General features: G+C 44.4%; 2 protein-coding genes and 1 non-coding gene across 4 annotated transcripts; 1 reads left to right on the top strand and 2 right to left on the bottom strand.

Moving 5' to 3' along the window:
* The first annotated feature begins 1,065 nt into the window (after positions 1 to 1,065).
* LOC139578736 (complement C1q-like protein 2) lies at positions 1,066 to 2,501 on the top strand. Its single transcript, XM_071406715.1, has 3 exons — positions 1,066 to 1,390; positions 1,556 to 1,696; positions 1,776 to 2,501. Exons 1-3 carry the CDS (start codon positions 1,129 to 1,131, stop codon positions 2,060 to 2,062), a joined length of 690 nt encoding a protein of 229 aa, XP_071262816.1. The 5' UTR covers positions 1,066 to 1,128; the 3' UTR covers positions 2,063 to 2,501.
* A 2-nt stretch (positions 2,502 to 2,503) lies between these two features.
* Positions 2,504 to 21,392, bottom strand: LOC139578722 (myosin light chain kinase, smooth muscle-like). 2 transcript variants are annotated; one of them, XM_071406697.1, is made up of 17 exons: positions 21,122 to 21,392; positions 17,632 to 17,787; positions 16,973 to 17,125; positions 16,561 to 16,740; positions 14,714 to 14,758; positions 13,305 to 13,429; positions 13,058 to 13,211; positions 12,663 to 12,980; positions 12,140 to 12,242; positions 5,424 to 5,627; positions 5,046 to 5,263; positions 4,622 to 4,745; positions 4,301 to 4,453; positions 4,000 to 4,129; positions 3,789 to 3,876; positions 3,298 to 3,438; positions 2,504 to 2,979 (listed from the first exon to the last, which is right to left on the bottom strand). In XM_071406697.1, exons 1-17 carry the CDS (start codon positions 21,273 to 21,275, stop codon positions 2,774 to 2,776), a joined length of 2,652 nt encoding a protein of 883 aa, XP_071262798.1. In that variant the 5' UTR covers positions 21,276 to 21,392; the 3' UTR covers positions 2,504 to 2,773. The 2 variants fall into 2 exon arrangements, with proteins under 2 accessions (XP_071262798.1, XP_071262805.1); XM_071406704.1 differs by lacking the exon at positions 16,561 to 16,740.
* trnae-uuc (transfer RNA glutamic acid (anticodon UUC)) lies at positions 12,513 to 12,582 on the bottom strand. Its single transcript has one exon. It is a non-coding gene; the product is annotated as a tRNA-Glu (tRNA).
* Positions 21,393 to 21,645: the final 253 nt, after the last annotated feature.

Genomic DNA, 21,645 nt, shown 5'->3' with positions numbered 1-21,645 from the left:
TGCATTTCAAAATGGATTTTCCAAGACACTGACAAAGTAAACTCCATTTAAAAAGACCCTGTTAGACACATTTAATGTGTATGTAAATAAGTGACACATAGAAATAAAATAATGTCCTGTAATCATATGAGTTTCAATTGACCAGTGGTGGAAAAAGTACTGAATTGTCATACTTGAGTCAAAGTAAAGATACCTTAATAGAAAACGACTCAAGTAAAAGGGAAAGTCACCCAGTAAAATACTACTTGAGTAAAAGTCTAAAAGTATTTGGTTATAAATATACTTAAGTATCAAAAGTAAAAGTCATAAATCCTTTCAAATTCCTTATATTAAGCAAACCAGACTGCACTATTTAAAAATATATATATTTTATTTATGGATAGCCAGGGTCACACTCCAACACTCAGACATAATTTACAAAAAAAAGTATTTGTGTTTCGTGAGTCTGCCAGATCAGAGGCAATAGCGATGACCAGGGATTTTCTCTTGATAAGTGAACGAATTCGACCATCTTCCTGTCAAAATGTAACAAGTAATTTTGGGTGTCAGGGAAAATGTATGGAGTAAAAAGTACATTATTTTCTTCAGGGATGTAGTGAAGTAAAAGTAAAAGTAGTAAAAAATGTAAATAGTTAAGTACAGATACCCCATAAAACTACTTAAGTAGTACATTCAAGTATTTTTACTTAAGTACTTTACACCACTGCAATTGACCGGGTCTTCATTTCAATCATACATTCAACATAAAAGTTAGTTGTGGACAGGGGTTTCAGATCTGAAATAAGTGTTTCCCATGTATCATTATGGAAGAACAGTCATTTAGGGAGAGGCAGAGGTCATGGGGCCACATAAAGCATAGAGGGCTGCATGGTTTATGATTGTTATAAGCTAAACACGTTTACCTTTTGTAAGTGACCTTTAATAAATGCCCTGCTGTCTTTAAGCTTCTGTTTGTAACTTCATTGCCTCTCCACTCTATTTGTTTCCAAAGCAGGTCCATTTATTTGTCGTTTTGCGCAAGTCTGTATTTTCCCTCTCTGTTTACCACCCAAAACTTTCCAGCGTCTTGTGCAATATTTGACAAGTGCACAATATAAAGAGGAAGACTGGGCTGAGAAACAATACAAAATGATGTTGCAGGAAAGGTTTCAGAAGGCTTTGAGAATGAAGGGTATTGCAGTCTTTTTGCTGGCACTATGCTGCTGTCTGTCTGGGACACAAGGAGACTACGAGGTCTCTTGCTCTCTGATGAAAGAACTGACATCTATAGGAGAGAAACTAGGAGCCATGGGGGAGAAACTGGGAACTATGGGGGATAACCTGAGACTCATGGAGACCCGGTTACAAACCAGTGAGAATGAAGTGGAGGAGCTGAAGAGACTAACTGGAGGTAATATGGCGCTTTTCACGTGTCACCAACCTCCTATCCACCAATTGCTTCTCTGTCTATTATAGGGATTATCCTATATTTAACTTTCTAACAGCCTCTGATCTTTGAATACATTATGACAACTGACAGTTCAATATAATCTCATCCATCCTGTATCTCTCCCAGGCCGGCCTAAGGTGGCCTTCTCCGCAACTCTCCGGGAGACAGGCGATGCCGCTGGGAACACGGGACCTTTCACCACTCCCATTCCCCTGCAGTACAAGAAGGTCTTCTCCAACACGGGCAGCTCCTACAACCCTGCCACAGGTACTAGATATTGTCTGTTTGTGTGTTGCATCATGTTGTGTGGTGCTGTGTTTAGAAACTAAATGCTATGTCCCTACAGGTATCTTCACTGCCACGGTCAAAGGAATGTACTACTTCCATTTCACGATGATGAACAACTTGAATGTCCCCCCTAATTCTGTGGTGTGTTTGACAAAGAATGGCCAGAGGCTGGTGTCTGTCTGGGACACTGTAGGAACCGATGCCCATGACAGTGGCAGCAACGCAGTGGTCATTCCTCTGGAGGTGGGAGATAATGTCTATGTTGAGTTACAGGCTAGCAGGATGGTCCATGATGACATCATGAACTACAACACCTTCAGCGGCTTCCTGCTCTTCCCCATGTAAACATGGAACACATTTCAACAGCTAAATGGTTGAAATTACTGTATTTTTATATAAGGGTTGTATTCAATCCGTATCGCAGAAGTTCCGCATTGTAGCCCGATTGCCTTTAAATGTCAATGTCAACTGCATTTACAGCAAACCGGCTCAATTGGAAATTACGTTTAAATTTCAAGCACGCTCAAGCAGATTTTCACCGATATGGATTGAATCCAGCCCTTAAATTAGTAGACATAAAATAGTCATCTGTAGCACACAGTGGGGTTGTAATGCTGTGGAATTATATGCTTCCTGTCTGTAAAAATAAAAAGCCATTGGTCTTAGAGGCAACTATAAAATGTTTGTACAGTAACGGTTCACTGACAAAAATAAATTATTCAAAATTCATAGCAGTTACAATACATGCACATTAAACTTACATCTGGCAAATGTTTAACAACCATACTTGGTGCAAAAAGATTCCTTTATTATTAAGACACTTACTCTATTCACAGTAATATTAATTCACAGGATTATTATTTTCAAACCCGTACGCATGTCCAAAATAACTAGTAAGACTTAGGTTTTCAATCTGAAATCAAAGAGTTGTTTCACAAGAGCCGTAATGTACAGAGTTTAGTGGTTCAAGCGCTATACTACATTTTCTGGAACGTTTGAAAGACATTTCACAAACATGGGCGTCTGAATTTCTGCTATTCACAGGTCTGAACAAACCTATTCCTTTACTATGAGTTTGGCTGAACACAGTGCCTTCCCCTGGTCGTTGGTGGCCCTGCAGGTGTAAACATCCGAGTCCTCTGGCCCAACTTGGGCCAGGACCAGGGTGCAGAGCCCATCCTCTTCATACTCTATCTGCACCCGGGATGACTCCTCCAGAGGCTCCTCCCCCCTCAACCACACCACCTCTGGGTCAGGATACCCTGAAAGGAAAGGTCAGAGGGGTGAGAGAGAGGAAACATCCAATGACAAGAGAGCAGGAAAATGGAATGTAACAGTTACACACTTGAAAAGCTTAACATGTATTACACAGCAGGATGCAGCTGTGTGGCCTTGAGCAAGGGACTTAGTTAGGCATGATTGCTCTTAATCAATGCCCAACTTTAAAACAAAGCATTTCATATCTTTACAAGCACCAGCTGAAACTCAGTGAAAAGGTGTAATTCGGTCAACCAAACATGTCTACTAAAGCGATTGAGATGGAAACTGTTTGTAGTGTAATGCAGTGTATAGGTAGGTACCTGTGAGGTGACAGGAGAGGCGGGCGGTGGAGCCCTGGGAGGCAGTCTGGTCCGTTAGGGTCAGGGAGAACTGGGGCCCCCCCCGGAGTTTGACCTCTAGAGACTGCAGGGCCTGCTCTGCCTCACGACTCAGGGGGCTGTCTGTCAGGGGTCAGACACAGGGTCAAGGCTCACATCAGTCATAGCCTGGTCAGCCAGACTGAGGACAAGTCTACCAATGGTATGCGTAGCGCTCATCTGGTTGACAGGTCTAACAGGGTCATATCACTAGGGGCGCAACTTTGGTTTTAGAAGTGGGTCCGCGTGGTCCTAAAGCACACCGCTGGTTTTGTATCACACTCCAACTATAAAACTGTGGGGGGGACAAAAATGCAATTTCCGAATGAAAAGTTGCACCCCTGTATATCACATGAGGAAAGGTAGGGTTATGAGAAACTGACATGGTTTGTATTGAGTATGGCAGGTTTTGGAAGTATGGAGGGAGGTCTCACCTTCTGCAGGGGTGGTGGCAGTGCCAGGCCCATCGGCTTTAGACAGCAGAGCCATCCTCTTTAGCGCCAGCAGGGCTTTCCCCGTTTTCTACAGGAGATACACAGAGAGGCTTCAGTCAGTTTCACACCAACTGGGGGATGATTAAATAATTAAAGAACTGAAATGTAGTAAAATACAAAGTGTCCTCCTGGTGGGGAACCCACTACCTACCTTCCACTTCTGCTTGGCGAGGTACCTCTTCATCTTCTCCTTGGAGAGACACTTGGTGGTGCTGGGGTCTGATGAGATGGGCTCAGCTATCCAGGAGTGGACCAGAGCCTCCTCACAGGATATCCTGCGCCTGGGTAGGGACAGACAGAGAGGGTTAGATGACAGAGAGAGGGTTAGAGGACAGACAGAGAGGGTTAGAGGACAGACAGGGCTAGGCTCATCCATAGACAGTCACTCAGAGACACACACACACATATATATATATTGGTACAGGTATATGGAATATGGTGTTGTCCCAGACCTTGGTTCCTTGTTGAGCAGAGAGCTGATGAAGTCTTTGGCCTGGTCAGTGATCTCTTCGAAGCTCTCCTCGTCAAACTCCCACTGAGCACCAGTCACCAAGGCCAGGGTCTCTGCCTCACTGTTACCCTGGAAGGGAGACTCACCACTCAGTCTGAACACACACACACGCACGCAGACACATTTGAACTTGATATATCAGCAATAGCAATGTATGGCCACTAGATGGCAGAAAAGCTCAATTTTGTCAAGCCCTGTTGTAGGCAGAGAAGAATGTCTCTAACTGAGAATGAATTAAACAGAATATTGCCTTAGTACTCACAATATATAGCAGATGACTCCAATGCTCCACATGTCTGTAGCTAAGCTAACAGGCTCATAGCCAATCACCTCTGGAGCCACAAACTCTGGTGTCCCGTGCATCACCTTCAGGGGAGTGGAGGGGTCTGGAGGGCAGACAACACCTCAGGGTAATGAGGATGCATCCCAAATGACACCCTATTCCCTACATAGTGCACTAATTTTGACCAGGGCCTTTTTAAACACAGCCCCTATGGGCCCTGATCAAAAGTTATTCCCTATATAGGTAATAGGGTACCATTTAAGACACACCCATATATCACAGTGAACACAGAGGCAGACATCATTCATTTCCCAGGTGTTGCAATGCAAACCAACAATGTTTCCAAAACCTGCAGCACCATTCAACACCCTTGGCTCTGTCCCTCAGCCAGCCCCACACTCACCCAGCTTGCTGGCCAGGCCAAAGTCGATGATCTTAATGCGCGTGCCAGTGTGGTCAACACACACTATGTTTTCAGGCTTCAGGTCCAGGTGGATGACGTTCTGCTGGTGCATGTAGCCGATCCCCTCCACGATCTGTTGCATGTAGCGCACACTGGCTGGCTCCGTGTGCACAAAGCTGTCGTCCACTATACGCTCAAACAGCTCACCTCCGGCAATGCTGCACACAAACAATCACAGGATCAAGGTTGTATTTTCAATTTGATTCAATTCCATTCACATTAGTGACAGCGGACGTCATGCATTTACTTCTACAGGGCTCTATGGCTTCCACTGCCATGCATTGTGGTCAATGGTTGTTGTCTAGATTCTATACTTACAACTCCATGACCATGACCATCTCTGGCTTGAGATCATAGGCCCCCAGACACTGGACCAGTTTGGGGTGGTGCAGGAAGTTCATCAGCTCTATCTCTTTACGGGCCGCCTCCCTCTCCTTGGCCCGCCGGCCCTTGTAGAACTTTCCGGCACACACACGGCCCGTCTCCTTGTGAGTCAGTTTGAACACCTGGCCAAACTTCCCCCTGTGGAGTGTCACAGGAGATAGATGTCGTTAACTTTACTGACGTTATTGTCCCCATGGGGAAATTTTGTTGCAGTGTCATGTACATGTTTAAAGTGGCGTTTAAATAACAAAAACAACTTTGATAACAGTTACATACCGTTGAAGTCGGAAGTTCACATACACTTAGGTTGGAGTCATTAAATCTTGTTTTTCAACCACTCCACAAATTTGTTGTTAACAAACTACAGTTTTGGTAAATCGGTTAGGACATCTACTTTGTGCATGACACAAGTCATTTTTCCAAAAATTGTTTACGGACAGATTCTCACTATCACAATTCCAGTGGGTCAGAAGTTTACATACACTAAATTGACTGTGCCTTTAAACAGTTTGGAAAATTCCCGAAATGTATGTCATGGCTTTAGAAGCTTCTGATTGGCTAATTGACATCATTTGAGTCAATTGGAGGTGTACCTGCGGATGCATTTCAAGGCCTACCTTCAAACTCAGTGCCTCTTTGCTTGACATCATGGGAAAATGAAAATAAATCAGCCAAGACCTCAGAAAAAAAATTGTAGACCTTCACAAGTCTGGTTCATCCTTGGGACCAATTTCCAAACGCCTGAAGGTACCACGTTCATCTGTACAAACAATAGTACGCAAGTATAAACACCATGGGACCACGCAGCCGTCATACCGTTCAGGAAGGAGACACGTTCTGTCTCCTAGAGATGAACGTACTTTGGTGCGAAAAGTGCAAATCAATCCCAGAACAGCAAAGGACCTTGTGAAGAAGCTGGAGGAAACAGGTACAAAGGTATCTATATCCACAGTAAAACGAGTCCTATATCGACATAACCTGAAAGGCCACTCAGCAAGGAAGAAGCCACTGCTCCAAAACCGCCATAAAAAAGCCAGACTACGGGTTGCCACTGCACATGGGGACAAAGATCGTACTTTTTGGAGAAATGTTCTCTGGTCCGATGAAACAAAAATAGATCTGTTTGGCGATAATGACCATCGTTATGTTTGGAGGAAAAGGGGGATGCTTGCAAGCCGAAGAACACCATCCCAACCGTGAAGCACGGGGGTGACAGGATCATGTTGTGGGGGTGCTTTGCTGCAAGAGGGACTGGTGCACTTCACAAAATAGATGGCATCATGAGGGAGGAAAATTATGTGGATATATTGAAGCAACATTTCAAGACAGTCAGAAAGTTAAAGCTTGGCTGCAAATGGGTCTTCCAAATGGACAATGACCCCAAGCATACTTCCAAAAGTTGTGGCAAAATGGCTTAAGGACAACAAAGCCCTGACCTCAATCTTATAGAAAATGTGTGGGCAGAACTGAAAAAGCGTGTGCGAGCAAGGAGGCCTACAAACCTGACTCAGTTACACCATCTCTGTCAGGCGGAATGGGCCAAAATTCACCCAACTTATTGTGTGAAGCTTGTGGAATGCTACGTGAAACATTTGATCCAAGTTAAACAATTTAAAGGCAATGCTACCAAATACTAATTGAGTGTATGCAAACTTCTGACCGACTGGGAATGTGATGAAAGAAATAAAAGCTGAAATAAATAATTCTCTACTATTATTCTGACATTTCACATTCTTAAAATAGTGGTGATCCTAATTGACCTAAGACAGGGAATTTTTACTAGGATTAAATGTCAGGAATAGTGAAAAACTGAGTTTAAATGTATTTAGCTAAGGTGTATGTAAACTTCCGACTTCAACTGTACCAATAAAAAGAGACTAGCCTGCTGGCCTTACTGGGATGATAGGAACATTAGCCCAAGCTATTTAAGAGGGATATCACACCTGGCACAAATTGTCTAGTTCTGTTTTCCCTGCCGAGGGGTGCCCTATACCTGATCCCAGAGGGGAGTAGTTCAAAGTCCGGGTAGAGGGGGTGGCTTGGGTCTAAAATTATTTTTTGAGCCTTGCGTTGGGCCCTGACCTTAAAAATCTCATCCAGGCCTGTGCCCGTTTGACTCCAAGTACCTTGCTTGCTGTGGTGATAATCCTTCTCAGCATATTTCTCTGGCTGATAGTGGAATTGCCAAACCAACAAACAATACAAAAAGTTAAAATACTCTCAATGAATGACTTGTAAAACATTGTCAGTATAGTAGTCTACATTAAAAGATCCCAGGTCTGAGAAAGTACAGTCTCTTTTGGCTCTTTTTGTAGATCAGGTCTGTACATTTACTCCACTGAAGCTTATTGTCCAAGAAGACACCCAGGTATTTGTATACCTCTACAATCTCTATGTTCTGACCTCTGATAGATGTTGCAGAGGTAGGTGTTGTATGCTTCCTGAAGTCTATGCACATCTCTTTGGTCTTATTGGTATTGAGGACCAAGTGTGATTGGTCACACAACTCTACAAAGTCATCTAGGACCGGGCCATGGTGTTCCTCATCATCATGCAACAGGCTGATCAAGGCAGGGTCATCAGCGAACTTATCGAGGCGTCTGTCGGGATGGGAACTAGTACAGCTATTAGTGTACAAGATGTACAGAAGTGGGGACAAAACACATTCCTGAGGAGAGCCTGTGTTGGTGTTGCGCATGTCCGACACGTGGGGGATATATTTTGACCCGCTGTGAGGGTTGGCTCAGGAAGTCCAACAGCCACAAAACCAGCCCCCCCATCTAAGGAGAATTCCCAAATGAGTCTCTGTGCCAGAATGTAAGGCTGGATTGTGTTGAAGGCAGAAGAAAAGTCAACAAACAAAACCCTGACATGGGATTTGGCACCTTCTAAATGTCTGTAGACCAAGTTGAGGAGAGTAAGAATGGCATCATCAACTCCTCTGCTGGGCTGATCGACCCATTTCAGTTTGCCTATGAACTTCTGGGTGACGCTGAGAATATGATGACTTTTCACAAGTGTCTCAAGACATTTCATTACTAAGAATGTCAAGGCAACAGGTCAGTAGTCATTCAGCACAGAGGGATTAGGTGCTTTAGGAATTGGTATAATTGAGTTTTTCCACAATACTGGTACGTGTTGCTGGTCAAGCAAAGATTGGCTGGTGTTTTTACAGACATTTTCCAATTTTTCAGCACAGTACTTGAACACATGTTCACTTATTTTGTCTGGCCTTGGGCTTTAGTGTGTGTTACGTTCCCTGTACAACTTCAAAACACCAGCCTGTTTAACAACAACCCTCTCAAACATGTGTAATGATGCTTCCATTTGTTTTACCTCCGACACAAGGTTGTCTGATTCAAATCTTGAGAAGAAAACATTCAGTTCATTAGCCATGTTCTGGCCCTCACGTCTCCCAAGGTCAGCACTGGTTTTCCCCCTGCCTGTGTGGGGGGCACTAGCCATGGATTTAATCCCTTGCCAGGCCACCCTTGAGTTTCCTGAGGAGATGGTCCTCTCCACCCTTTGCTTGTATGCCTCCTTGTCCACCAGTATCTGTCTTTTGATCTCACGTTGTACATCTCTTAAAGCCTGTCTATCACAGTCAGCATAAACTGCCTTCTTCCTGTCAAGTAGTGATTTTAGATGTTTTGATACCCAAGGCTTGTTGTTAGGGAAGATTTTACAGATTTTAGTAGGCACAACTGACTCAACACAGAAGTTTACATAGTCTGAAACAACATCTGTGAGTTCATCAAGATCAAAGCAGCTGTCCTCAAATACCTCCCACATAGTTCAGTCAAAACACCCCTGGAGACAAGTGATACCGTTGTCGTTCCAGATCTGGACAGTTTTAACTGTGGGTTTCTCCCTCTCCAGGAGGTGACAGTAGGTTGGCCTGAGGTAGACAACATTGTGGTCTGATGTCCCCAGGGGAGGTCTGGTGGTGGCAGAGAACACATTTAGTATTGTCCCATAGCACAAATGAAGAAAATTTGGTTTTCTTGCTCCTCTTTAGGTGTTTTTCATGGTATTGAAAGAAGTGGTAGTGGCAGCTGTAGCAATAATGGTTGTAATAGGTTTTTCATAGGCTATAGTTTAGTGATAGTGACCCATTTTGGATTGGCTGTAGGTGTGGAGTTACTATAATGGGTTATAGTGGGCTGGTATAGTAGGGTAGAGGGAGCACTACAGTATATCACCATAAGCCATATAAAGTGTTTTTAAGCTCTCACAGTGTTTTGTCTAAAAGTTGTGGCACTGATTTCAGTTTTTAAATGTTGAAGCCTGCATTCCACCACTGAAATGAATGGGGATACAACCAGCTTTATGGTTTACGAAGTAGGACTGATAGCAAAAAGTTGTGTTGAAGGCATCTATATTGAGTCAGTCTGCACATGTCAACGTCGGGGGGGGGGGTTTGTAGCGGTGGGCAGTAGTTGCGTGGTTGTGGTCAGTATACAAGCAACCTATTCCAGACCGGTCTGCATGTTTTAAACTTTGAATGGCGTTTCTATCTTAAACGGTGGAGGACTAGTAGTCATTTTCCCATTCAAGTCTATTACCCTTGAAATCCATTGGGATTCATGCAAATATTATGGTAGTGTGAAACATATAAGTAGTATAATTATTATTATTTTTTTTTACCAACAGTACCACTGCAAATGTTAGTTGTTTTGGTGTTGGTAGTTTTAAATGGTTCAAGAGCAGTAGCGTAGCCAAATACAAATACCAAATACCAATTCAAGCCTATGGAGCTGAAAAGTATAAGTGGTATCAAAAAGTTTTTTTCCCCGCACTGCGGAGGGTCAGCCTGCACATTTGAAAGTTGTTTTGGTGTCGGTAGCTTTCACGGTTTTGGCCCTACAGGTGGCAGCGGAAGAATAAGTATGTTTAACTGCTTTACACATACACAGAGCTAGTCAAGTTTGCATTAACATTGCCATCCACGCAATGGATTGATGAGACTTTTGTCCATACAAATCATATACAGTCTATGATGTGTGTGTGTGGGGGGGGGGGGGCAAACATTGTCTCGAGGGCCACATCTGGATTTAAAAATTCAACAGAGGGCCACACAGATTTTGGGGGGAACCGATTTATTTGTCAAAATACATTTGCGGGCCAAAAAAAGGACAGTTACTTATATATATCGGTCCATTATAATTTCTACAACTTTCTATCCAGTTTTAGACGTTCAAGAGTAGCCTGGAGTGTTTGTTTTTTACCTACTACAATAATCATTTCCCCAAAAAATATATAAATACTCAAACCTCCCGCAGGCCAGATCTGTATTTTGTCCACCCCTGCTCTAGACATACATAGACACACAGACCTGTGAACCCCATAGACCATAATGCAATGGTAATCGGTGCCAACCCGTCTGTATAATCATGGCTCCAGAACAGCTTTCTCCATCTGGAGAGCTGAGATAGAGATCTGACCAGGAATGTAAAGGAAGAGTTGTCCCTGACCATGTGACCTGACCAGGAAAAACTCGGGGGTTTCACTGGAGATTTCCTGGTCAGGTCATGGTCAGGAAAATCTCAGTGTCCTAACTACAGTACTAGAATTTAGAGATTCTATTCTATGGTCCTAACCACTAAATCACTGAGACAACTCTCTGCCTTCATACTGTACAAGTTCAGAGGAGGGAGAGGTGTTAGTAGAGATACATACACGTGTAAATTATATGGTAGAGTGAGTGGGTCAGAAAATTAAAGCACATCCCTTATTCTGACTAAATGGAGAGGATCAGGGTTGCTACATGCTCTGTCTGAACACTTCTCTCCTCTACGCTCTGTCTGTCTGAACACTTCTCTCCTCTACGCTCTGTCTGTCTGAACACTTCTCTCCTCCATGCTCTGTCTGAACACTTCTCTCCTCCATGCTCTGTCTGAACACTTCTCTCCTCTACACGCTGTCTGTTTGAACACTTCTCTCCTCTACACGCTGTCTGTCTGAACACTTCTCTCCTCTACACGCTGTCTGTCTGAACACTTCTCTCCTCCATGCTCTGTCTGAACACTTCTCTCCTCTACACGCTGTCTGTCTGAACACTTCTCTCCTCTACACGCTGTCTGTCTGAACACTTCTCTCCTCTACGCTCTGTCTGTTTGAACACTTCTCTCCTCCATGCTCTGTCTGAACACTTCTCTCCTCCATGCGCTGTCTGTGAACACTCCTCTCCTCCATGCGCTGTCTGTCTGAACACTTCTCTCCTCCATGCGCTGTCTGTCTGAACACTTCTCTCCTCCATGCTCTGTGACTCAATATTCCCCTCTGTTGACTAAACACTGAATCAACAAGTGTTTTTGTCAAGGCTAGATCAGCCATGTCTTTGACATTTCAGAGGGGAGGGAACCATTTTTTTTTTGCTTGAAAAACCTTGTGAACAAGAGCTTGCATGAACCAAGAGCTGGCATGAAACCAGATAGTGAGTGTCCCTTATCTGTAGATGAACAGACATCTACAGATAAGGGATAACAGATAAGGTTAAGGTTCATGTCAATGAACCTACCAGAGGATAAGAGAGATTATCGCTAAACTGCTGATCTGGTGGCAGTGAGTTTAACTCATTTTGTTATCTACACTGCATTACACACAGGCATGTGTGTTTTTTTGTGTATTGTTTCATGGGAGATACTCACACTCCCAGTTTCTCCAGTACATTGTAGTGATCGGTGACCTTGTGGGTGGAGTCGATGGGGACGTCCTCATATGTCCGAGGAGACTCCTCCTCTTGTGGCTCAGCTACAGATCACACACACAGAGACAGACATATGAGCTGTCAGTCATCATAGGCCGCATCAAGCGATGCACCTAATGCACGCTATTGATACAAATCTACTGGAAACAGATTGATTGAGTTGAAAAATCTTGTTGAAATGTGTTCCTCTCTGCAGCTGAAGGCATGAAGTCCATGTGATAAATAAGAATGATTAAGATTTGACATTTGAATCATTTAGAAAACGCTCTTATCCAGAGCGACTTACAGTAGTGAGTGGATACTTTTTCCTGTACTGGTCCCCAGTGGGAATCGAACCCACAACCCTGGCATTGAAAGCACCATGCTCTACCAACTGAGCCACACGGTATACAGCCACACATGATGAAGTTCACAGTATACGACTCCTGCTGGAACCAAATCAACTAGACACCGACATGGCTCACCTATCTGCTCCATCTTGATAAGCTGAGACTCCTCACTGGGCTCGCTCACCCCCACCACGTTGTAGGCCCTCACCCGGAAGCAGTACTCCCCCTGAGGCTCAAGACCGGAGCGCACCTTGTAAGAAGTACTCTTGCAATGGGCTGTGAGTTCACTCCAGCCCCCAGACTCGGCGGGGCCTTTTCTCCTCACCTCCACCACGTAGCCCAGGACAGCACTGCCTCCGTCGTAGCAGGGCCCAGACCAGGACAGGACCAAACAGAGAGGAGAGACAGAGAGGAGAGACACCACGGGGCTGGAGGCTGGGGACTGGGGCCGCTCTGGGACCAGGAAGACACGATACAGGTTAGGCACAAAAACACACAAAGCACAGAAATGTTTTGCAAGTGTTATTTACCTATGACAGAAAGAGTGAGGGTGTGCTGCGCCGAGCTCTTGCGGTCTCGTACTACAACGGTGTAGCGTCCTGAGTGCTCAGGTCCTGGCTCTGCTATCACCAGCGTACTGCTCTGATCACTGCTCTCTACCCACAACTCAGACCCATCTACAACCTACAGAGAGAGTGAGTTAGACAAATTATACACTCACACACTCAGAAGGCTAGTGATATTTGTTCACTCGTTAGAAAATAATAATATTGGTACCGGTTCTTTATTTCGTATCCAGCAGGACACCACAGGGGGACTTCCACTGAACACACACGTCAGACGGGCTGTCTCTCCTAGCCGTGCCTCAATGTGGGATGGGGGATCCTTAAACTGCAACGAGGCTGCGAAAGACAGGGCAAAACAAACTTCTGAGTTTTGACTAGAGTCCACTAGAGGCCTCAAGGGGCCACAATAATTATTTGTTTACAAAACATGATTAACTATGTGTGAGACCTGCGTTTGTTTTTGTACATGTAAGTGTTATTGTGTGTGCATGAGTGGTTCTGTTTGCCTGTACGACTGTTGTGTTTGTGTGTATGTGTTTGCGTGCGGGTCTGCAAGCAGGATTTTATGACCAAACAAGTAGCAGCAGTCCTTATGAAACCAACAGTGTCCAACAACTACAAACACCTACACACACACACCAGTACATAACATGGTCAAGCATTCAGACCAAACATTCATTTTCAATGTAAATGAATTGCCAATACTGTTATCAAGTATGCTGAAGATAGAAATGGTTAGATATAATTTATAACCAGGTACAGATGACTTCCTTATAACCCTGACATTACATTACATTGGAGAAATCCTTTTAAGAGCAAAGCCCCAAAGGGCTTTGTGGACACAGCCTCTTTCTGGTCAGTAGTCAAATCAGTATGGCAGTATGGTACATTTGACTAAAACCACTGTGATAAAGATGCACTTCGGTTCTAATTGGTGTGAGTGTATAAAGCACTTTCTCTTTGAGACGAGAAGGACTGACGCCACAAAACCTCCCATGGAATGCATTGAACTGATGCCCGTCTAGCCTAACAAATAGCCCTATTTTAAAATCACTCCATTTCAAATTGAATACATTTATTTACCGGCCTACTTGTAAACAACTTTCCTCTTTCTTACACACAGATTAGAGGCAACTGATAAGACTGGACAGCCAGCATACATTAAGTTATGACAAATCAGCTTCTGGGCAATCCACTGAACGATGTAAACCTACACCATCTATTGACAAAGTTACAAGTTATCTACACAAAAGTATGCAATTAAGTCAAGGATGGGCAACTGGTGACCCACATGAACTATACGTCCTCGTATGGTTCTACCTGGTACAACCCTTACCCAGTTCATACACAATAACACTCTAGCCTTACCCAGAGCAAAGTCCCTCACTACAGCAGCACAATACAGAAGAGTACAAAGGATCAAACTAAATGTGTAGCTCTAGTATCTGAGGCTGGACGACAATATGATTCAAAAGCTGTGGGTTGATAAAAACACAATAGATGAAAGCAAGGACAACAACTGGAAATGTTCTACAGAATAAATGCATTGAAAGAGAGACAGGTGCAGCTCTTGGCTTGTTCACAGAGAAAGGGAGAGAGAGAGACTAGTGTGTGTCTTACCTGTCCCCGAGCTGACTCTCTTCTTTGGCGTGACTTCTGTGGAGACTGGTGGAACGGAGGTGATGTGAGATGAGATCACAGGTGCAGGTAGTTAGTGATAGGGGTGTGGGAGGGCGTGGCTAAGCTCTCTCTGGACCATAACCAAAGATTGTCTATTATATTGACAAGATATTCGAGTGACAGCTCTAACAATGGAAATACATGTCCTCAAATATGGAAGGCAGGCTGGAGGAGGCAAGATCAGGTCGGACCATTCTAGCCAATGAGAGGGCAGATACACGTGTGAACACCAGGCCATAGAGATAAATAGAGGGCTCATATTTTTATCTGTGCCATTATAGTGTCTGTGACAGCATGGGCTTCTCCATTTTAAAGTAGTCCATTTCCTTCATCATTGGCTGATTGCTCCCAACTCATAAGAATCTCCACCCAGTTGACTAATTTAAAATGGTGGAAGCCCTCAATGACAACGTCCATGCTAAAATGGGTTATATCCATGATGAGGCCTTTATCTCTATGACAACAGGAACAACTCCGATATAAAGTATTTTGGGGGTAAGTTGCCGAAAATGCCACGTGTCCACTTATCAGAGCATTTGTAACAACCTAAAAATTGCTAAACTTCTATTCGATCATATATGCCTCACGTAGTAAATGAACCATTACAGTTTTTGTTCACAAAATTGTCTGAATACCAGAGTACTAAATAGTATGCGAAAAAAATAATGTTTGATAGTATGAGAAATTTCGTCATCTAATGCGCGATTGCGTTGACTCTTGTCATTCGTTCATTTTGGTACAGCAGATCAATTTATCTGATTATCAGCTGTTGTCAAACACATGAGTTGGAAAAGACAAGTTAATTCTATTAGTTGAAACCCTGAAATGAGTATGCAGTTTTAGTTTGTAGTACGCTAGCATGGGTATTTGGACACCCACTGTCTCTAGGTTTAACTATGCTACAGTGGACTGTATCTTCCCCTCCATGGTGCTGGACAGAGAGCAGTGAGAGAGCAGCATTGTAATACAGAACAAGGGAAACGGTACAAAGGCTGGATGAGACTTCCATGCAGACACTCTGTTGTTGAACTAAGCTTTGATTGGTTGAAGTGATTAATGCCAAATATGACTGATGTGGTTCATCTGAATGAAGAGAAAATAACCAGGTATCCATAATAACCCATAGTGTGCTGGACAGAAAGCATATTAATGTCTTTGGAAATGAGCCAAAAGTAAATGTAGCATTTTTGCAGAAATAACTTTGCCTGCTTTTGAACTGAGTGTTCAAAACATTAAGAACACCTGCTCTTTTCATGACATAGACTGACCGGGTGAATCCAGGTGAAAGCTATGATCCCTTATTGATGTCACTTGTTAAATCCACTTCAATCAGTGTAGATGAAGGGGAGGAGGCAGGTTAAAGAAGGATTTTTAAGCCTTGAGAAAATTGAGACATGGATTGTGTATGTGTGCCATTCAGAGGGTGAATGGGCAAGACAAATATTTGAGTGCCTTTGAACGGGGTATGGTTGGTGCCAGGCACATCAGTTTGAATGTGTCAAGAACTGCAACACTGCTGGGTTTTTCACGCTCAACAGTTTCCCATGTGTATCAAGAATGGTCCACCACCCAAAGGACATCCAGTTAACTTGACAACTGTGGGAAGTATTGGAGTCAACATGGGCCAGCATCTCTGGAACGCTTTCAAAACCTTGTAGAGTCCATGACCCAACAAATTGAGGCAGTTCTGAGAGCAAAAGGGGGTGCAACTCAATTTTAGGAAGGTGTTCCTCATTTTTTGTACACTCAGGGAATAAGAGAGAGTCTATAATGAGTTCATGTTTTACCTTTTCGGGGTCCTACTGGGCTCGGGGTGTTAGCGCTTATTGGGGAGCTGGATTGTCTGAAGACACTGTCAGTGTTGGATGACAGCAGTAACTTTGAGCCTCTGTTTTCCATAATGTTGTTGTTGAGGGGAGAGGAAGTGTGTGAAGTTGCGTTCAGGACTCCGCAGATAGTCTCAAAGTCTGCATTGTTTCCATCAGGGGACAATTTCAGTTTCGTATCCCGTAACAGAAGGGATAAAAGAAAACAACCACAACATCAGAATCTAAACTCTTATTGCAGTGCAGTTAACCCTTTGTGTTGTTGGTGTTCATGCAAAAAGCCAGTGGCATACTGCAGTTTCGCTGATCTGCGTGTGGTATGCCAGTGATCTGAGCACACTTCAGCATTGTGTGTGTGTGTGTGTTGTCTTACCTCTCACACACACAGCTGCACTGCTGGAGGTCTTGCCCGCTCGGTTCTCTGCCACACAGGTGTAGGCGCCCGCGTCCTCAGGTAGGCATTCCCTCACCACCAGCCTAGTCTCACTGCCATCGAAGAGGGGCTTCCCAAAAAACACTGCCTCACCTGCCCACGGGAACACCCATATACAGCAACATGAAACTCTCTCAGAGCTCAGGCCACTGACACTAGTTCTCAGCTTCAGGGTGTGTGTCTGTTCGTCTCAGAGAGTGTGAGTGTGAAAGAGAGAGACCGGCATAGAAACGGAAACTGAGTATGTGGGAGGATGAACACCCACTGTCCTAAAATTAAAATGTAATGAAGGTGTTAACGGAGGAGCGTGAGCAGTATCACTTGGAAGTAGTTTCTTATCCTTCTAAAGTGGTGATATATAAAGAACTAAAAAACATCACAAGGTATTACTAATTTGCAACATGGGCAGCAGAGTGACGCAAATGTGATTTCTATTTACCTTGTTGTTTGGGCGTTCAAGTCCATTTGGCAATGGATATAAAATGTCACAGTGGACATTGATTTTAATGAAGACATTTTCTATTCAAATTCCAAGTAAAATTTATAAAGTTGAGCCAAATTGTGCAGGACATGGAGAATAAGGCCTGTCCTCAGCTCACCATTGTGCAGCCAGGACACACTGATTGGCTGACTTCCTGTGATAACCCCTCGGAGTGTGATGTCACTTCCTTCATCCGCCGAGCAGTCCTCCAAAGGCTCTGTGAACAGGGGTGGATCCAGACTTCTGAGGGGGGTTGGTGTGTGGCAGCTGTCCCCTGGATGAGATGCAGGTGAGAGACAGGGTAACGGGGTGAGTGGGACGGGGGTCAGGGGACAGAGAGTATCATAAGCACATTTGAAATTCATACAGTGTGCCATCTGTTCTATGACAGCCTGATAAGCAGGCTCCTATCGCTGTGTTGCTTTGGCACGTGAAACAACCACACGTACATGTAACGTCTTTGTGCATGTGCTCTGAAGTTAATCAATCAACACTCAAATCAAAGTTTATTTGTCACATGCGCCGAATACAACAAGTGTAGACCTTACCGTGAAATGCTTACTTACGAACCCTTAACCAACAGTGCAGTTCAAGAAGAGTTAAGAAAATATTGACCAAATAATAAAAAGTAACACAATAAAATAACAATAATGAGGCTATATACAGGGGGTACCGGTACTGAGTCAATGTGCGGAGGTACTATAGCACTTTGATACCGGTAGACCTAGTAATTTGGGTGGAATTTGGCCACTCTGTTCTCTCACCCTGGGGGAACACAACTGCTAAAACACTTTTGGTCAGCCTGCCGGCACTAACAGTGGGGTGTTCTGCCTGGCCTGTCATCTTGCGTTACTGACAACGTTTCCTTATCGCTGCGTTTGTATTTCTGTTCTTCCTCTGCTCTAATGTGCTAACCACATCTCTCATCTAGCAGAGTATTTATCAGCTCTCCCTGTTACAGGAAAGACTCCACAATACCTTGACAACTACTATATTGTCTACAACACAGACACAAATAGCCCAAACCCACACATGTACTGTATATTGGGAAAATAAGCCTGAACCAAAACATCTGCAACAGAAACACTGAGATACTTCCTCTGTGTTTCTCCACCAGACCACCAAATTAGTATAAAGACAGCAGTAGCACACAGCCAACATCTTGGCACTAAAACATCTCACAGTATCTAAATTGTAAATCTGTTTGTTATGCAACAATACATATTTATTGACAACAACTAAACTTATATCTTTATTTTCATCTTAACATTGATCCCTGGCATTAATCTTCAGCCAGATCCAACGGGATGACACTGTCTGCTTGCTGACGTCAGCCACTAGCTTCTTCCTTGCCACTCCTTCAATGCTGAGCACCCCCTGGGTTCTCTAGAGTGATTGGCCTGCGACGCTCCTGCAGCCGACCTCAATTGGTAGATTCCAGGCTCTCCATCCATTCTTCTGACTCAAGGATGAGGGACTGGTATTTCTCGAGCTTCCACTCATGTGCCTCCTCTATCCTCTCCTCCCAGGGCACTGTGAGCTCGATGAGGACCGCCTGCTTGGTCCTCTAGACCAGAGAACGATATCTGGTCTGAGGCTTGTGCTGGCTATCTTCTCTGGGAATTGGAGCTGCTTCTTGAAGTTGGCACACATCTCCCAGTCACCTGCTGTGTCAAGGATCCCTTTGGTCCTTGTTCCCTTTGCTGCGCTGTCTCTTGGCCTGAGGAAGTGGATGATACAGGGGCCCTGGGTGAGTTGTTTGGGCTTTCTCCTTGCTTGCTCCATTCCCGCGGCCATTCCCGTGGCCAGTCCCGAGTCAGTATTTGGTCATGCTGACACCTGAACTTTCCATTGGTCAGAGCTGCTTGTCAAGAGGACACGTGCTCCAGGTTGGCTGGTCATCCACATAGTGTGCAGCTGGGGCTCTCCGCCAACCCCCATGTGTGGAGGTTTGTTGGTGTGGGCAACACATCATACACAGAGAAAAGCAGAAACTTAATCCGCTGCCCTTCCATGTTCCAGATGTCTTGCCAGGTGAGTGCCCTCTCTTGCACGCTCTTCCATCATGTCCAGCTGCCCTGTTTTTTCCTGACTTCGATCTCTGCCTGGCAAACCCTCTCATCCTTGCTGTCCCGCAGCATCATAGCCTGACGTGCTTTTGTTGCCTTGTACTCCTCTACAAACCATTTTTTATTGGAAGCTGCAGATTGCTGTCTGTGCTGTACAGGCAGATGAAGCTTCATGGGACCGCCAGCCATCTCCTGAGGAAGTTGTTAATTTTCCTCTCTAGTGCCTCCACTGTTGAAAAAGGTACCTCATAGGCAAGCAGTGGCCAGAAGAGTCTGGGAAGTACCCTGTGTTGGTAGCCACATGCCTTAAACTTGCCTGGCAGGCCGCTCTTCTTCAGAGATGTCATCCACGTGTCAGCTTGCAAGAGCATCTCCTTCACACTCTCTTTGTCATTGAGCTCGGCCCTGTACCACTTCCCCAGGCTCTTCACACTTCCCCAGGCTCGAGGTGGACTACCTTGGTGCCTCTAGACCAGAGAACTTTAGCACTTCCCCAGGACCATAACCATCCTGACGGTGGGGATGGTCTCCTCTCCAATCTTGAATGGGTACCGTTCCTGGACACTTCCCTTTTTCAGGCTTGAACTCCATTCTGGACCATTTGGTGAGCTCTTCCAGATCCTCCAATCCATCTGCCTTCTAGAACTGACTTAGCTGTCACATCATCCATGAATGTAAAAAACATTCTAATGTCACGATGTAATTCACACGCTGCTTACGCGCCGCACCCCTTTTACTTTCCAGTGCGGATGGAACTGTCACAGTAATGTCATCCTACACTACAGGTGTTTAGGATACTGCACTCTGAGAAACACAGTCACAAAACATGTACAAAGGAGGCTGAGGGCGGGGGGACTCATGTTTTTTTCTCCAAACCCCTTCCTCAGGCTGTTCAAAACAAGAACCACATGGCCTTTAAATGCACTCACAAACAACAACTGGGCATGTAGATTCCTGCACCCTTCACTTCTCAGGTAATGGGCATGAAGCCAATGCAAATTAGGGAAATCTGAAAATACATGGAACACTGTACATGCTATGCGCTTTGATGGTGCGCGTACAAGGAAGTACACACAATAAATCTTAATACATACATGTTCAAATATTTTGTTAGGTGGATGGCAGTGGACGTTTTGCACTGTAAGTATAAGCAACGACAAAACAAAAGCCAGTACTCAAGAAGTACAGAGTCCAAACACCAATACAAGATGTTAACATCTACAATATCAAACTGGTAAGCAGAAACAAAACCAATAAATAGCATTGTCATGTAAAACAAGCAAATATACTGTCTGAAAATGAAAGAGAAATGCTTTGTCATGGTGTGTGGTTAGGGTTCATTCAGCTATGCAGTCTCTGGGATAAATGTCTGTTCTAACTTGTCTATTACAATGTTGACCTGAACAACTAGAAAGCAATGTCAATAGTTACACTCCTATACCCCCCCCCATCACCACCACATACTACACCACTACACGCTGACAGACATTACGCACACACACTGAAAACACACACACACACACACACACACACTCTTACCTGTACTAGAGGCTGTGTCTATCCCAGTCCTAGTAGCAGAAGTGATACTGGCTGCCAAGACGTTTTTTCCCTGCCCAGGGGAAGTGTTGGTGGGTCCGATGTACATCCTGAGGGTTGATACATAGCGCTTCTTGGAGCTGCTGTCACTGCTCATGTCCGGCTCCACAATGTCTCTGCATTCAACGCACAAACTTAAACAGTCATTTCCCAAGCCGCTTATCAAACATCCTCTCCCTCTCTCGGTCACTGTTGCTCTCTCACACTCACAGCCAACTCATAGTTCAGTCATAGTTAGAGAGAGGGGCATGAGGGAGGAGACTATCTCTTCCTCCCTTTCACTTTGTCTCTATCAGTGTCTGTGTGTCTGTATCTCTGTCCCCTTCTCACCCCCCCCCCCCCCCCCCCTATGCTCACTAACCCCACAGCTAATAGAAACACACATATATACAGAAAGAGAGAGATTATCCACACAAACACAGCCAAAGGTTGCTTGGTCAAGTATTTGATTTGTTCACATTCACCTG

The sequence above is a fragment of the Salvelinus alpinus genome, chromosome 1 (genome assembly GCF_045679555.1).
Source record: "Salvelinus alpinus chromosome 1, SLU_Salpinus.1, whole genome shotgun sequence".
NCBI lineage: Eukaryota > Metazoa > Chordata > Actinopteri > Salmoniformes > Salmonidae > Salvelinus > Salvelinus alpinus.
Note: the sequence above shows the minus strand (reverse complement) of the source record. Positions and strands in the feature narration are given on the sequence as shown.